We start from the raw sequence: 17,731 nt of genomic DNA, 5'->3' as shown, positions 1-17,731 counted from the left end.
CAATGTCAACTTTGTCATCATCCTCATTCACACCATCTTCGTAATCATCTTTATCGTCGGCATCATCATCATAATCATCATCATAATTGTCGGCTCTTGAGCTTACTCTCGTTTTCACCATCGTTCAATAAAAATAGTTCTAACTCTCTTTTGTCGCCGATTTCAAAGGATTTCACCTCTGTCTTTTTTATACTCAACTGTATTATTTCTTTCATTCGCTCAAGGTATTTGTACTGTTCAATACAAATTTTGAACTCCATCGAAATCAAAATTCCCAGGCCAACTTTTCCTGTTGGAGATGGGTCTTATGCATTTTGAATCTTTTACTTATATTCACACTTATGCTTTTAATTATACTGTGTTAATAATCGTTCATACCATATAGATATAGATCTCTTTTGACCCCGCATTTGCATAAACTGAGCAAATTAACGCTTTAATTTAGTTATCCTGATATGCTTATCTGTGTTAAAAAGCTGCCTGGGAGGGTAAGCCCAATTCAGAGCGGGTACACAAGCCCCAAAGTCTCAATGGAGTCAGTACCCATGGGATTGAATATTAAGCAAACTGTATGGTCTTGCCTCTCTTGCATGCTTGTTTCCAATTACTATTTTATTGCAGAGTTCATTATGTTGTAAAACGAAAGTATATAAGACAATGCCTATTTTTTCATTATGATGTTGCTTCAAACAACTATTATTAAGGTTTTATTCAGATATGATTATTTAAAGCTTGGGATAAACAGATGATTTAAAAGAAACGATCTTCAAAGTAAATGAAAAATTTTAAATTCTTATTTAAACTAGCAATTGTTCAAGAATCACAGAGTCAATGGAGAACGTCCTGTCATAATCGCCATCAGAGTTTGTCATAATTTTAGTTAATAGAAAAATCTCCTTTTTGGCAACCTGATATTTGACATCCCCCCCCCCGTCCTGAGGAATTTTTCTAGCACCGACCCTGATATGCGTGTAGAAGTTAAACAAAGAACATTCAAATTCAACTTCAGCTTTTAAACTAATGCATTTGTTTTTGTCATCTCGACCTTCTTTATAGCTGATGTTTCTATATTTTTGTAGAAGGTTTATTCGTAAAGAAAAAATAATTTCTATAAAATACCTTATTCAATATATCAAAGACAAAATTAGTAACTTTACATTTAACATATTATAGTTGTAAAGGAAAAAGCTTTACTTCATGTTGAATTATGAAAAAAGTCGTCTGCGAGCGATTTACCAACTCTATGTCTGCAAAAGTTGGCATTCACATACAATCTAAAATGTGAAATGTCATGCTATACAAATAAGGTCCATTAAGTACCCCATTTTCTATTTGTAGAGCAATTAACTTAACCCCAGTCCTCAGAATGAAAGCAGTCGCTTGCGAGCGATGTAGCAAGTATATTTGCGCAAAATGGGGTAATTATATACGATCTGAGGTGTGAAATGTAAAGCCAAACAAATTAGTACCCAGCATTATCAATTCCAGACAAGTAGAGATGTCGAACTTCCGTCAACTCTCACTAAATACCTCCGTTGTATGGGCAAACAGATTAAGGAAAAGTCCTTCTTTCACGGCTGTTTTTACATAGTTTCGACAGTAAAAACGGAACCTTGATGATAGCGATTGTTTGGAGGTGGTTTTAAATGTTAGTTGCGGCGATAATACCAATTGGTACGCAATCTGGGCGGCGGTAAATGGCGATTTTTATTGGTCAGATCGCTACGTCCTCCCGCAGAAGCACACGGGGCGAGATTCAACACAAGGTTACAAAGATGGCGATGTTGGAAGAAGCGTTGATCGTGACAAAGCAAAAATTTGGCTCTGCCTCGTGCAGTCTCGTCCCTTTTGCAACATGATAAGATTCTCTCCAAGCAGTAAAATGTATTTGGTTTTATAAATTTGATTTTGGTGTCAGAAAAGTGTTCGAGCTTAGATCTATCTGGGATTTAGGCCGAGGAAAGGCCAGCGCACGTTGACTGGATTTACTCCATTTCGTCCCACTTCACGTTGCCAGTAAGAATGGCAAATTTCAGCGAAACTGAAAGATCTAGAGCTGATGGGGTAAGATTTTCTTGTCCTCGATTTTGAAGAATTGTCAGTTAAGAGGATATGTGAAAGGCACCCTTGATCAAGACTCTTGATGGTTGCTGAACCATCAAATTTTACCTGCCCTCGTGAATCTTAGATCATTCGCAGTATTACTTCTTATACGAAATTTTGATGATCATTCCCTATTTACATAACATAATTAGAATCGTAACTTGCTCAGTTCCTCGCTGATGCCAAGCAAAAGTTTGGATCTCAATCTGTCTAGATATTAAAGGATTTACACTTATTGTACTAGCTTCTTACCTCAATTAGCATCAAAACCTGGGTCAACCCAAATAACATCTGAGGGATAGCAATACATTGCAAACAATTGATAGATATTTAAATATTGTGTGTTAACTTTGTAGGCTCAGGGGTATAGTGCTAGAAGAAGGGGTGGGTTTCAGCAAAATGTGACTATAAAAACAATACAACAATTGGAAAAGGCTACTTCTACGCATTAGCAAGGGGGCTCAGCTCCCAGCTCTATTTATGCTTTAATGCATAGGACAGGGGGCTCTAAGTTCTATGTACACCAAAACATATATGCACCTTGCCTTTAGGGCATCAACTACTACTATAAGTTTTTATTACTCAACAATGACAAATAAACATGTGATTTTTATCAACCTAAGCAGAAAACTGGGTACAAATCAGTGATTATAGATGGCCCAGGTTATAGAAGCATGCCCTTGTTATTTAATAGGTTTTGAGGTGGGCTTTACATGCTACAAGTTTTGATCCTAAATGTCTGAAGAAATGGCCTCGATAAACAGCTTTTCTTTCTATCATAGCTGCTGAAGTAAGATACTACCAAAGTACCCGTGGAAAAGTTACACAAGCCTGTAAATGACTAGCCTTGACAATTCTAACTGTCAGTTCAATGACCAAATTTGCAAATCACTCTTGTCAAACGATCTGGTACAATCATTATTATAAAGACCATAGAAAGCATGTTTGTGGATAGCCAATTCTGAAAACTGTTGAAAGTATCTTGTGAAAGCCCAACTCAAAACCTATGAAATAGCATACAATTTCATGTTTATAAAGCTGTAATTTTAGAAAGGTGAACTTAACAGTTTGTAAGGGGCGTTTTTCTAGGATAATGCCAACTTCAAAGTTCAGATCTTACACATATATATGGTTTATGCAATTTTCTTTTTCCAGGCTTTCCTCTGATCTCTTGATTGTTTGTTTGATATGAATTTATTTTTGAAGATTTAATTTTTGTAAAAATTTTGGCTGAGTTCTCTAGATTGTTGTTTTCTATCATCAGCAAATTTGTAGCTTTCTGAAATGTTGGGTTAAAAATTTCTTAAGTTTCTGTTATTGGGCATTTAATGACTATTTACCAAGATACAATGAATAAACGTCTTTCTTGTTTTTTGTAGCTTCTCTTTTTTGGTGATTTTGATGAGCATGAATGTGGGAAGTACTTTGAGAAAGTTAAAGCAGTTAAGGTATGATGTGTTTAAAACATATCTAATGATTAAGCAATACCTTGACTTAAATTTTGAGATAGACAAATGAGACAATTGGAAAAATGAGAAAGATAAGACAATTATTTGAACACATGAAATATGAGTATTTTCGAAAATTAAGAACAATTTACACTGTTTTGATTAAAACCATAATCGAACAAGACAAGATTCATTTCTCCATTTAAGGTAATGAAATCAAACTCTTATGATAATCTTTTTAATTGCACTCCAAGAAAGATTTAATACTTGTATAAACTTTCTTTGTTTATAGATTTTATGTATATACATAACAAACAGGGGCAGACACTTGGTCAAATATTGGGTGGCAAGCCTATTGTTTTAATAAGATGACATCACATTTACCATTGTTTTAGAACAAAAGACCATTGTCCTCTAAAGTATTGGGGGCCAGTCGCCCCCTCACCCCCCAGGTGTCCACCACTGATTACTGGTCATATATAAACATTATTGCTGGGTGGTTGCAAAGTGTTATTACAAACCACTTTCAAAAATGCTTTAATGCCCAGATGATGTTCCAAGGGCTAAAGTAGTTCAAATACTAAGTGCCTATATCATTCATCAATATTCGTGGTGAAATTGATTTTCAATTGCATTTTTCTGTTGAGATGTGCTTAATTCAGCTTACTTTTCCTGTGTTTTGATATCCATGCTTTGTATCCTCTATGTCACTTGCTTGGGGGGAAAAAGATTCTAGAAATGTGTTAATTGATGAAATATTTATTCCACACAATTTACCCTTTTGGGCGAATGATGAAATTCTTGCATGATTGAGTTTGTGAGTATGTTGATGCAATCTTGAGTGAACACTTGTTTCAAAGGAAAAAGCCTCAATGGGTTGAAAATTTTAGATTTATTCCTTTATACACAATGTCAATAAAAGTGATTATGCTTGTTATGCAGCCAGCTAAGCAATAAGAGATTTTGTGAAGGAAACTTTGACTGGTATATTTTTTGTGCTGAAACAATGTTTTAATTTCAGTTTGTCAGACTACAGTCACAGGATGGCCAAAGAGGTATTTTTTCTCATAGAAACAATTGTTTTAATGTAATAGCATTTTTTTCTCTTTTTTAACAAATTTTTTTCATTCATTTCACCATCAAAACATTGATTTGATAAGTGGTAACCTTTCCAGCTCTTTGTGTCAAAATAGTGAAAAGTATCTCATACCAGACAAAATTTCACAGTAGTGTTCCATAATGGAAACCTGTTCATTGTCCACCTCCTAGTCATCCTGCTGTTTTTCTACTCTGATGATTGTTGAACCAGTTGGCTTTCAAATATACACAAGGCTATGTCTGTTTTCTATGCTATTCATATGTTTCATATATTTTAATTGTAGCTATTCTTATGTCTCTCAGATGCTGACATGCCCAGTGATGTAAAGAGCTGTGTTGTTGCCTCAGATGAACAACGGGAAGGTGAACTATCTGAGAAATTAGATTCCATGACATTGGATGCTGAACCACAAGATTCCAATAATGGAGGTTGTTTTATGGCCTCAGACACCAATGCTGCATGCGAAGTACAACCATTAAACAATGAAAACGATCAGCATTTGATAGCTGGAGATGATATGTTTATGAGAAAATCTACTTTTGACAGTAAGTTTTTGTTCTTTGTGTACTTTAATTGACATAATGCTGCTGCAATTATGTCACTGAACATGTTTGATTAATAGGAATCTCTCTTAAATAAAATATCAGAAACTTTTACTACTCTTTTTTAAAGTATCATACTACACTACTCAAGAACAATTGTTAAGTTTCAAAAATACAAAATTTGGATCAGCAGATTCTTGAATCTCTAGCTATCCATGATTCAAGCAACTTTGTTTTCAGACTAATTTTTGACTAAAACTTATTGCGCTGAAAATTTTTGCACTTTATGTCAGACAGTTTTTTAATTATATGTTTTTTATCTGAACCATTCCTGCTGAAAATGGTTGCTGTCCTTGATTCTGGTACATAGGGTGCTAGCCAAATCTTCAAACTAATTATTGTATCTAGATCTATATTATTACTTTGCAAGACCAATTAGTATCATTGCAAAGGTAACTGACCCAATGGTATTGCAAATATTTATGCTGTTGCTAGCCCTAACGAATTGCGGACACACCAATTCTCTACTTTTCATGAATATTGATGCTCTTCTTGCTTAATGAATAGCATTTTTATGGTTTGGTTGAATAATGTTTTTGCATAAGTTGTATATACCTTATTCTAGAATTGAATATATCAAACATTTTTGTATGATTTTAATTTTCTAGGCAAGAAGCAAGGAGATCAGAAGCCTGATGGTGATGCAGTTCAAAATAAGCCAGTTCCTGAGGGATCTGTTGCCCCTAAAAGCAAACCAGTCTCTTGGGCTGCATTATTCAAATCAAATTCAAATGCACCAGCCACAAATTTGCCAACTGTTGTATCAGTGAATTTCGAGGAATCAGAAAGCAAGAATTCAGGCCCAGAAATACAGGAGAATAGTTTCTCTGAAAAAACTCAAAGATCAATATCTGTTGAAAACGATCAGGATGCAGCAGCACTAGCAGGTGTGCTATGTTTTATTTTTTCAAAGGTTTATCACCATAAGTGATATTTAGTCACTTTAACTGTTCCCAAAGTACCAGCCAAATATGCTCTCACTGGTCTTTTGTGGATCAGCTTAGCGTGGAACAAGTTACAAGTAATCACAAGTTATAACATTTTGGTCCTTAACACCTTGATCTAAAATTGTTTTTTTTAATATCTTGTAACCTAGTTTTTAAATGTCCCTGCTAATACTCAAAGGTTAGGGTCCTGATGCTTTTGAGCATTAGCTGCTGCTTCCATGTTATATATATTATATATTTATAAGCAATCAAAAGGCTAGGCAACAACCACTTTGTATGGTTCCATTCATAGAGAGAAAAGACACAAGATCCTCTACAAATGGCACTTACAATATATTTGACCATTTTATCACTCAAGCAAACAAAGGGACAAGGAACAAACCAAAAAAAATTATTTAAGTTATTTAACCAAAAAAATATAATAATAAAAAAAAATATGGGGTACGGTAGCTGCATTCAGTCAAATCGTTTTATTTCTTTAATTGTAGCTTCCATAATTATCCTGGATAATTGCTCCCATGTGAACGGTACTGATCAATCTAAAATGAATTAGATCCCCAGCTTCTTTAGCCTATTCAAATTGAAGTAAAAAGTGGTTGCACCTTTTATACCTTTGGTGTTCTGTTTCAAAAGCCAAAGCCCTTAGTTGTTTGCAATGTTACATCTTTGCAGAGACTTAAAAATATCTTTCCAAATAGCATTGATATGTTTCGTCTTCTTTTTAATATATCAGATTTCCTGCAAAAGACTAGTCTTCATCCCAACAACTCATTGATCCAGCTACGTGGCTTGATAAACAATGGCAATTGGTGCTACATCAATGCTACTTTGCAGTCATTACTTGGTTGCCAAGCTTTTTATCATTTATTTAAATCTATGGCTGGAATCAAGCAGAAAAATGAAAAACTATCATCAACACCACTCACCGATACCATGTAAGTTAGCTTTCTCTATATTTTTCAATCAGTATTGCTCCTTCAATATGTGTATTGCTGTGTTATGGTTTTTTCTTCTCCCCCTTTTTAGTAAGGATGACTGGCTTTGCTACAAAAAGCAAATCAGCCCTTTTCATTTGCTATAACATTGTAAATATGAAGGTTTGATACCTACAAGAGTAGTAGAACATTGAAAAGATGGCAAGACAGCTAGGTCTGTACAAAAAGACGAATGTACTGCATGACAAATTGCACACAATGAATAAATATTTTCCTCACCTGCCATTTTAAGGATAAGTTTGGCTTTATTGAGAAGACTTTTGTAAGTTTTATGTTATTGTTCATATTTGTAGGCTATTTTATAGAACAGCGTATTTGTATGGGGCTATTTGAAAGGACTGCATATCTGTTTCTAAAAGCTAAAAATTTAAGCACAAGAAGACACATATCAATGTTATTCATGATTGGTATTGTCTTCTTATGTATGTTGAATTTCTTATAGCAGAGCACCCCTTTCTGCACATCTTAAGCAGAACTCACGATTGCAGTTTCCTTATGTTATTGCTTTCCTGCTAAAAAGATGTCATTTATTTAGCCTAAGAAAGACACTTAAGCATGTTTGTTGACATTGTCTTACCAGGAATCTGCTTTGTGCGCGGGAACCACCTGTCTTAGTCGATTAGAATTTACGAAGAGTTGGCACATTAAGCTTCCTGGAAATTAAGAAAGCCATTCGTAACCACAGAATCTTTTATTTTTGACTATTTGAAGAATGAGTAAAATAGTCTTCAGTATTTTTCAGGGATTTGATTTGCTGTATTAATCAATTAGCTTTCAATCATCTTTAATAAACAGAAGAATCGATCAAGATTTATATATTGCTGTCTGTTACCCCAGAGTTAAGTTCTGCTAGAACAGACTTGTTGCTTTTTGAAAGTGTTTTGGTGCAAAATTGTGAAAGACTCGAAAATCGACTGAAGTTAAAGAATCCTTTATTCCACGCTAAGAGATTTCAATGTGACTTTGATTTCAATTTGAAATCAGTTTCCAAGAGATTTCATTTTGCGCGGTCAAATATTTGCTGATGTAGCCGACTTTTATTGACAGTTTCTTTGGCCATGTTATTTTTATCAACTTTTGTAATCATACCTCAGAAAGGTTGGCAATCTGCAACACAACATTTTGTAAACCAGTTCAATACTGATCAACATTTTCATCATTGTATGTTTTATGTCATTGCATAGAAATGTATGTTTTCCTTTTTTGTCTAATATTGCATTCAATAATGAATTCAATAATATCTTCCGCAGGATTCAGTTTGCAAATGAATTCTCCTTTTTGGACAATAGAGGTAATTATTTCCCGAAATATCTAGAATAAATCCATCGATTTCTAGAAAAGAGTTTCGTCTTTGTTGTGGGAAACTCTTCTAATTTTCCGAGCCACTTTTTTGGAAATCCTTCCGATCTTCTGAGCCTCAAGTTCACATGCCCCAAAAGTCAAATAAGGCACTCAGCATGCCTTAAAGGACATATTTTTGGGAGGGATGACTAACTGATGTCTCTAGAAAAGCAGGATAAGAGAAAACTGTTGGTAGCATGGCTGTTAGCTACTTTGGAGTATTTATGAAATGTGTAGTCGTATTTAGAGTAATTTGAGCAGATATGTCACAATAATTTCTTCGTTTTATCATGCAAACATGTTTAATTTTCTTATGCTAAATTTGTCATTTTTCTCTAGTTTTCCAGCATAAAGGCAAAAAGACTGACGATTTAAGACTTGGCACATCTTTTGAACCAAAAAAGGTTTATGAAATCTTGTCTGTGCTGAAGTCTACTTTATCTGAAACGGTAAGATATTTTGAAAAGATCTTTTTTATCTTAAGCTGTGAACGTTTTTTGTGATTTCTATTTAGAATAACTCCGGAATGGTGAAACTGTTGAAAAGAATCACCATTTGATCTAGCATCTGTGAGTTTGCTTGAAATAGGAGACATGTAACTCTTTGGATGACCCAGTCAGAATTGCATTCAGAGCACACCCATCCCTTCGAAAATGTTTGATGTTGTGTTGTTATAGATTTCTTAAGGCGTTTGCCTGAATCTTTGATGTCTCTTTTATCTATCCATCTAGAAATTGGCCAGGCTTCAAAAATTGGCCTAGCAAGGGGTCCCAAATTATGGAGACAAGAAAGAGAAAAAAGTGGGTGCGGAGCTTGGTCCATGGAAAATTTTAACCTCCTAAAAACAGTTAAAAAACAGTCTGTTGTAGAAGATTGTCTCAAATTTTTACTAATTTATCATGATTTTTCTAGGGAAAACAACAAGATGCAGAAGAGTTTCTAACTTTTCTCCTCAATGGTCTACATGAAGAGTTTGTCTCCTTGAATTCACTGGCACAAAATAGCAAGACAAAAAATCATTTTGCGATCAAGGGTGAGTATTCTGGTGTCATAGCTTAAGAACATTTTGAATCATGTGTGCATTTGGGAGATGACGTGCACTATCACGTGCCTTCAATGAGAAATTCAATTCAAATCTTTCACTCCTGTAATGAAAATATACTTTATATACAAATGATAAAACTGTAATAAACACAACCCATTAAATGTATGAACATATCTAGAATGGGACGTTAACAAAAAGGTATAATTACAACACAAGAGTTGTATTAAGGAATTCACCTCTAAATTTGATAAGTGCCAAATAAATGCCAGAAACAAAGACCTATCAACCAATATATGGCCTAAGTGGTAACGAATTGTGATTTTTAGCCTTTGCTTGGTTTTTGTATTTTTACTCAAAGCACCCTGCTAGCTGTTTAGCCGCCAAACTTTCAAAGTAGAGTGACACTGTGCTTTTTCATATGCCGTTGATTTGCTTTGAGCTTTTATTGTATTTGAATTCCTCCCCCTTTCCTTTATGGTAGAAACATTCATGAATGGATCAACTGAGGAGGTGACTCCGCATAAGAGCACGTTTAAAGACCAAAATAAAGCAGGTACTGAAAAAGAAGAGGCTGCAGATGAGTGGGAGCAAGTTGGACGCAATAATAAAACTGCAAACCTAAGAAAGGTACACTGTTGTTGCGTTTTTTGACATTTAACTGTATTGCTAAACAAGAACTAAATATTGGGCCTAGGGCACAAATACTTCAATCTTTCGTGCATTATATTGATATGTCGGTTTGCAATTGTAAGATCCGCTAATGGATGTTCAAATTCTTTTTTCAAGTTCTCAGTATACTGAATATCAATGACAACTTAATATACAAGACAAAGAATGTATCCCAGCAATACCTAAAGAACTAATTGTCGTCCTTCTTTTCTTTTAAATATATATTCAGTTTGTTGAACCGCGCTGCCTAGTTACAAAATGGCACTTCATCAGGAGTTAATTCGTAAACTTATCTTTCCCACTCTTACTATTTTGTTTGACTGGAAAAGTATCCAGATCAGTCATTGAATTAATCAACTGAACAAATTTGAAGGCTGATGTAGTCTGGCATTATCCTAGCAAAGAACTTTTAATTGATATACTAAAACAATGCTGGCTCCTATTCCACCATGTTTAATCTTAAACGTTGCTATATAAGATAACACTGATAATTTTCTCCTTGTTGGCCAGTAAACGTTTCATTTATTTCTGTGTCTGTTTGTCATCACAATTTGTATCATTTTCCTTAGTTTAGTAAATGTCTTCGAAAAAGATCGTTGCATTAAGTCGTTTTCAAATATGTCTCTCAGGGATTTTGTATCATTTATGTTTTGACGTTTGGAAGCATTACTTAACTTACGTAATCAAGTAGCTACAATCATGGAAAATTTATTTGAAAGAATTAAGGATATTGAAATTTAATCATAATGAAATCAAACATGAACAAGATGGCGAAATTAGGATAAAAATGCTTGGAAATGCTTACACATAGATCTTTTAACTCTAAATCTGCCCTCTTGTCCCCAGACCTCAGCAAGCGAAACTCTGATCACCAAGCTTTATGGCGGCATCATCCGCTCTTCCGTGCACCACGCCGGTGCCAAAGAATCAGCAACTCTGCAGCCTTTTTTCACGATCCAGCTCGACATTCAGGTAAGGATTCATTTGTTGAAATTTTCAAACTCGTCTATGCTCAGTATTGCAATCTTCAATCCACTTCCTCCTGCTGTAATGAACGGGTTTTTCGATGGCTACGTAATCATACAACTAGGCCTAAAAATCTTTAAATTAGAGGAAATTACACAATTCAAATTAAAGGGAACGGTGCAGAAACAACTGAAAGAAGAGTTAAATAAGTTTGTTTCTATGTTTGAGCATGAAATTGGCAGTTGAAGTTGGAAATATAATTTTTTTGATGGTCAATTTACTGCAATGTACAATAGGCCTTTGCATTCTTTGGAATCAGTGAAAAATCTTAAAGAGCTTTGAATTTGTTGCAACAAAAAGAGAAAATTCACAAATAAGCCTTTCATAATTTTTAAAGTTAGATAATTGTTAGTTAGTTAGTTAGTTAGCTAGTTAGTTAGTTAGTTAGCTAGCTAGTTAGTTAGTTAGTTAGTTAGTTAGTTAGTAAGTTAGTTAGTTAGTTAGTTAGTTAGTTAGTTAGTTAGTTAGTTAGTTAGTTAGTTAGTTAGTTAGTTAGTTAATTAGCTACTTAGTTACTTACTTACTTACTTACTTACTTACTTACTTACTTACTTACTTACTTACTTACTTACTTACTTACTTACTTACTTACTTACTTACTTACTTACTTCATTACTTACTTACTTACTTACTTACTTACTTACTTACTTACTTAGTTACTTACTTACTTAGTTAGTTACTTAGTTAGAAGACTAAAATTTCCAGTTGTTAATCTAGATTGGTTAAGAGCTTGGGCTTAGTTAAGAATAGCAATCATTATGGTTATTGTAGAAATGTTTAATTAGTTTATTTTCCAAAAGCTCCGGATTTTCTAATTTTTCTTTGCAAGCTGTTTTCTTATATTTAAATCTTTCTTTTGTAGGCTGAAAATATTTGGAACATAAAGGATGCATTTGAGAACTATTTCACCAAAGAAAGCATTGAAGGTTTTACTTCATCCAAAACAAAGTCAAAGGTATTTGATAGTATATATATATATATACATATATATATATATATATATATCATAGATTGAAGAAAGTAAAACTACATGGTTTATCTCTACAAGCCTGTTTCGTGAGTAACTCACATCTCCTGAAGAGTGAGTTACTCACGAAACAGGCTTGTAGAGATAAACCATGTAGTTTTACTTTCTTCAATCTATGATATATATATATATATGTATATATATATATATATATATATATATTGAACTCTTAATCCTTATCTGCTATTTAGCTGGAAGGCTAATTGTAACTTATTTTGGATCTAAATCTAAAAGCTGGTTAATTTTTAAGCTTCATAATTTCAACTTGTATTTAATCTATATGTCTTGTATGAAACTCTTCAGCCAAAGTTCAACTGATTTGCATATCAGTCCAGATATAACTACCAGGGATAAGATCTTATAAAAACGTTGAAATGCTTCCGAGTGGATTCCATTTTCGGAATAACAGCCAATTGCTGCTTTTCAATGATTTAATGCTGATGTGATACTCTTATGTTATGTCAACGCATTTTACATTCTAGATACTGCAAAATTTGTTTTTTGTCTTTTTCCAAGAGTCTAAATGATGTAAAACACTTGCTAGATATTTCTTTCATAGATCGACATATCCAAAGAAAATTATAGGCTTGGTAAACCTATAGAACATTTCCAGAAAGATTTAATAATAAAGTTATAATTTTTATAACACACACTCCTTTTTTATTGAATCTCACTTGAAAATGATAAATGCTTGTGTAAGTCTCATTCGTTCGTGTTTTGAGTCTTTTCTATCAGCCTTTTCTATAGGCATCTAAGTTTCGTATTAATTTCTACTTCGAAAACTACAGGTCGAGGCGTCCCACAAAACATCTTTGGAAAAGCTTCCTCAAGTTTTGATACTACACCTGAAATATTTTGTCTATGATAAAACTGGTGGATGTCAAAAGATACACAAGCATATTGATATCGCACGCGAGCTGGAAATTCCGAAAGGTGAATACTCTTTTCTTGAAATAAGAATTGTTTGTAATAACTTTCTTATGCGAAATTTTTCTGAGGAACCAGTTTATTCAATTTAGTTTTGCAAAATTCCCATTTGAACAAACATAGTCTCTATGTCTCAATCAGTTAGAAGTAATGTTTTTAAAAAATGGCTTTGAAAGAAGCAAACGTTTTAAAACATACTTAAGTTTTTCGTCTGACACTCTTCAGAGTATAAAACGTCAGAACATAGATCTTGCTTGCAAACAAGATATTTTTCATAGGCCCTTGTTAAATCTAGTTATATTTCTATAGCCAACAGTCGTGCTTTTAGCTAAGTTTTTCAACGATTTATGAAACGTTAAGGGCACTTTGAAGTCTTCCCTAGATGAGCACCCCTTTTGATTTCTGATGTTTCTCCTTGTTGAGGGTATGCACCCATACAAAAAGAGTCGCCTTTATTTGTAACTTTTTTGTGTTCCTTATTTTTCTCTGTCTTTTTTATCTTTTTAAATTGCCTTCAGATGTATTGTCTTCGAGTTTGAAAGGAAGAGTTCCAGCAAACCAACGAACGTACGAGTTGTTTGCCGGTGAGTGAGCTGATTTTATACATCCCTGGTACCCACATTATATGTCACTGTAGGGATGGTTCTTTAAGGCTAGATCTTGACTATAAAGCAAAAGTTAATCTTAGTTTTCATGTATAATGACTTGAAATAAATCTAAGGGTTTCTTTCCTAAGAGAAATTTTTATTAGGTCCTTTTTGTGTGCTAATCAGAGCTCCTAAATAAAACCCGCGTAGAAACATAGCCCTGCTAAAGATATTTATTATCTAGCTTTACAGCTGACAGCCTACAAAGATACTGTCTTGCTTGAAATTCTCTATTCACGCTCTTATCTCACGATAATACGATGGTGGGTGCTTTAATATTGGAGACTCATGCACGGGGGCAAGCAATCATGAATAACTCCACAAGAGACCATTCACAATTCACAATGAACCAAACAACGACCGCTAACAATCAACTTGAGAATTACAAAGATTGTGGGCTAAAATAATACTAAAGCAAGGGAATTTTAAAGCATCAATACTATATGATCTCAAGGAACTTCCATCGCAATAAGAGGTAATATTGTAAGTTGAAACGGAGCAGCAAGTTTGATACAATGGCTCGGAATCTATTTCAGGCCATATTTTACTTTGCTGGCATTGGCTGTAGAAACATTGAGGGTTAATACATACTTTTCAAGAAACAGTTCTATTTTACAATTAAGTTATAGCTGTTTAACTGTTCATTTAATGTCTCCCTCTAGTTGAATTTCACCTCGGCAAACATGCAGCTGGCGGTCACTACACAACCGCGGTGAGGCACAAGGAGCCCCTTGGCTGGGTTTATTGCAACGACAGCATCATTCAAAAAACACAGTTCAACCAAATCACAAAACAGCACAAAGACAAAGTTCCATATTTGCTATTTTACGAGCGCGTCAATCACTTTGCTAACTAAAAACAGAGGCGTGCAATTAAATAAAATGCATATTTTTGCCCCCAGATGATATACTTTGAAATGATGTGCAGTTTATGGTAATACTTGGATAATAATAGCTGAATTGTATTTAAGCAACGGCGCGTTAAATTTTAATTTGATAATGCGAAGTCTTATACATGACACTTGAAAAGTAACAAATTTGGACTGGAGAATTTTCTTTGGAAATAAAGATTAATTATCCGTACATATATTTTGGATTGCTTTATTTTCTAGTGTCTGAAGTTTTAATGCTTAACAGTTTGCGTGGCATATTTAATCCGGTCCGAATGGAATCTATCTTAAGAGGGTTTTAATGCCTAAAAGGGTAGTCAATAAAGACCCTTATGGTGGATTAAGACAAAAGATAGACTGCGCCTATACCGTTATAATTCTTCTAAAAAATTGATGAAAATTCACATACTTCTATATTGCTTTATCTGTTACTGACACAGTCAACTTATGACGCTGAACTGGACTGGAATTTGAATGAGCCCTTAGTTTTACGTAATTCTTCCACTTTTAGAGAAATCTCATACAAATCTAAGACCAGATTCGTCCTATAAATGAATTTAGAAAATTTGCTTTGTGAATTACATTTGCAAACACTCAATTCCCTGTCAGCATTTTTATTAGAAGTGTATTATCCTTCATGTAGATGACCCCGTCAAATGGATTGCCTATCATCGTTTGAATTTTGCCTCTTCTATTTTAAGTATTTCAGAGCTGCGTCTCTGTTCAACTTTCACTGTGTCAAATCACCCAAAAATGATTAAATTTTATCACATCTTTATAAGGTCAGTCCTACATTTTTGTCAAACGTAAGCTAGCTCAAAATTTATTCGGTCACAAACTTTCCCCCAAGTTTTACCGAGGCACAAAATTTTGAGACAATGTTTTCTTGATTTCGATCGGAAATCAAAGTACAACTACGTCACATTTCTCATGCTAACAATTATATTCATTTTTAAATCCAGCTGTTTTGAAACAATTATATTTTATCATTTCGTGGCATTTTAGGGCACTTTGTGAAACTTTGAGATAAAGTTTTTTAGCAGCAGTATAAAATAAACTACAAGTTTCCTTCCAATTTTTCAGTCTCATTGCCCTAAGGCCACCCCTCTCTCACCTTGGGAAAAATTGTTACACCGAAATATAATGTGCCTGAGCGGCAGAGAAACTATAAAGTGGCTGAAATCATACTTGAAGGTCGATTACATAGAAAAATGTTTAAGCTACGTAACAAGTAATTCTAGGGAAATCTGACACTTGGTAATTCAGGGTTGCTGAGCCATTACGGAGAAGATATTCAAGATCTGTATCGCAGGATTTGTCTTGTATCTTTGCATTAGAAGACTGATTTACCTTGCGCTTTTTTAAATGCATTTATCTTTAAGATTTTTAACAAGAGTGGTATTATTATCAACGTTTGCGATAATCTTCAAAACAAATGTTTATATTTGTTCATAGTGGCTTTTAAATTATTCTCCATCAAGATACAAGAGGTCCTTTAAACACACTATGTTTTCGCTGCTTAAAAGCAGAGATATGCTGTGTGAATAAAAACGATTTTTGTCATCTTTGTATTGTAATAATGCAATGTATCTGCACTTCTCTTCACTGTTTGAAACTCAGGTAACAAAAGTTTTTATTGCACAGCATTTTATTCAAATGATATATGTTGCTCCGTACACCTCGATGTTACGGCGTTTATATTGAAAGCTGTTTCGTTAAATGAATTCGTTTATGATTTTATCTTGTATCGAAAGCTCAGCTGCACTTAAAATGACTACACTACAAACAGAGTTTTTAGTCATTCGTTAGTGTTTTTAGTCATTCTGTAAACTTGTTATGCTCTCTGAAACATCTTCAGCTTAGAAATGGTATCTGCCTTAGATTTATATTTCTTTTTATTCTTTCTTTCTAGCTACATTCATTGGCGTAACGCAGTTTGGGGCATGTTAGTCTGATCACTTTAGTTTAGGACCGAAAGGGGCCCCAAATTATTTTTATATCTACATCTGTTAAGACTTCGCTCAATTTCTCCTCATTTTCAAAACTTTTAAAAGTTCTTCAATTGAAGCTTCTAAAACGTAGCTTCTCCTAGTTAACGAGGAAAATTTGTCACTTTCATATTTTGATATGGTGTTTTCACATGCAAAACAGAGTTAGGTAGGGTCCCATCTTTGTACTTTCTTTAAGACCCCAGACGCCTCCGTTACGCCACTGTCTACACTACACTCTTAATAAACTGTGATATCCTGCGATTACGAACCCCACTTATTGCGAACTTATCGCCATTTTAAACTACGCTGAGCTCACCACCCTAGTTGGGGGGGGGGGGCGTGGGGAGGAGGCGAGTAGCTGGGAGGGGAATGAGTATGGCTAACGTTAGAACACCGTACGCCATTGATGATATCTTTGTATGCAAGGCTACTAGCATTCCTTCCTTTAGAACACTGGTAGGTATTAAAGATCCAACATTGATGGTAACCGCATGCATCTTTCTAATCTCCCCGCCCGAAGAAAACGACGAAATATTCGACCACTTCATTTTGCATTACATTTCCAATGAAAAATATGTAACGTGCCATTGCAAAGATCGCTTCTCAAAGAAAGTGATTCTTAGATCAGGCTTAGAGCAGTTTTCTTACATACCCTAAAGTAAGGAAACCAATCACCTTTTTTCCAAATCGCACCCCTATTTTAGGTACTTAGAACATAAGGAAAGGAATAGGACTGGATCGGTTGAATAGCGTGGGCATATTATGTCTTTTCAACCACGTCATCAACAACTTTGCTGTGTTCATTTTAAGGCAAAGGCGTTGATATGTCACTTGTATCCTGTATTCCTTATGGATTGTCCTTTCGTTGGCTAAAGGAATATCATAGTCGTAATTTACTTTTGTTTTATATGAGTAAATGTGCATATGACTTTATGCAGTTTCTATGCTTTGTTTCCTAGATGCTGCTGAATTTTC

General features: G+C 34.4%; 1 protein-coding gene across 1 annotated transcript; it reads left to right on the top strand.

Moving 5' to 3' along the window:
- Positions 1–1,738: 1,738 nt before the first annotated feature.
- Positions 1,739–16,461, top strand: LOC148957503 (ubiquitin carboxyl-terminal hydrolase 10-like). Its single transcript, XM_089115195.1, has 15 exons — positions 1,739–2,064; positions 3,483–3,551; positions 4,573–4,606; positions 4,953–5,195; positions 5,861–6,139; positions 6,933–7,134; positions 8,445–8,485; positions 8,875–8,984; positions 9,448–9,568; positions 10,062–10,207; positions 11,096–11,221; positions 12,138–12,230; positions 13,091–13,235; positions 13,748–13,813; positions 14,539–16,461. Exons 1-15 carry the CDS (start codon positions 2,023–2,025, stop codon positions 14,730–14,732), a joined length of 1,911 nt encoding a protein of 636 aa, XP_088971321.1. The 5' UTR covers positions 1,739–2,022; the 3' UTR covers positions 14,733–16,461.
- The last annotated feature ends 1,270 nt before the right edge of the window (positions 16,462–17,731 follow it).

This window comes from Rhopilema esculentum, unplaced genomic scaffold (genome assembly GCF_057945365.1).
Source record: "Rhopilema esculentum isolate cy_ngs unplaced genomic scaffold, ASM5794536v1 HiC_scaffold_23, whole genome shotgun sequence".
Taxonomy (NCBI): domain Eukaryota; kingdom Metazoa; phylum Cnidaria; class Scyphozoa; order Rhizostomeae; family Rhizostomatidae; genus Rhopilema; species Rhopilema esculentum.
The sequence above is the reverse complement of the archived record's forward strand: the minus strand, read 5'-3'. Positions and strand labels throughout refer to the sequence as shown.

Coding starts and splice junctions, on each gene's coding strand:
- LOC148957503 (XM_089115195.1), top strand. CDS start 2,023: ATGGCAAATTTCAGCGAAACTGAAAGATCTAGAGCTGATGGG. Junction 5,196..5,860: donor GAGAAAATCTACTTTTGACA/GTAAGTTTTTGT, acceptor TTAATTTTCTAG/GCAAGAAGCAAGGAGATCAG. Junction 7,135..8,444: donor ACACCACTCACCGATACCAT/GTAAGTTAGCTT, acceptor TATCTTCCGCAG/GATTCAGTTTGCAAATGAAT.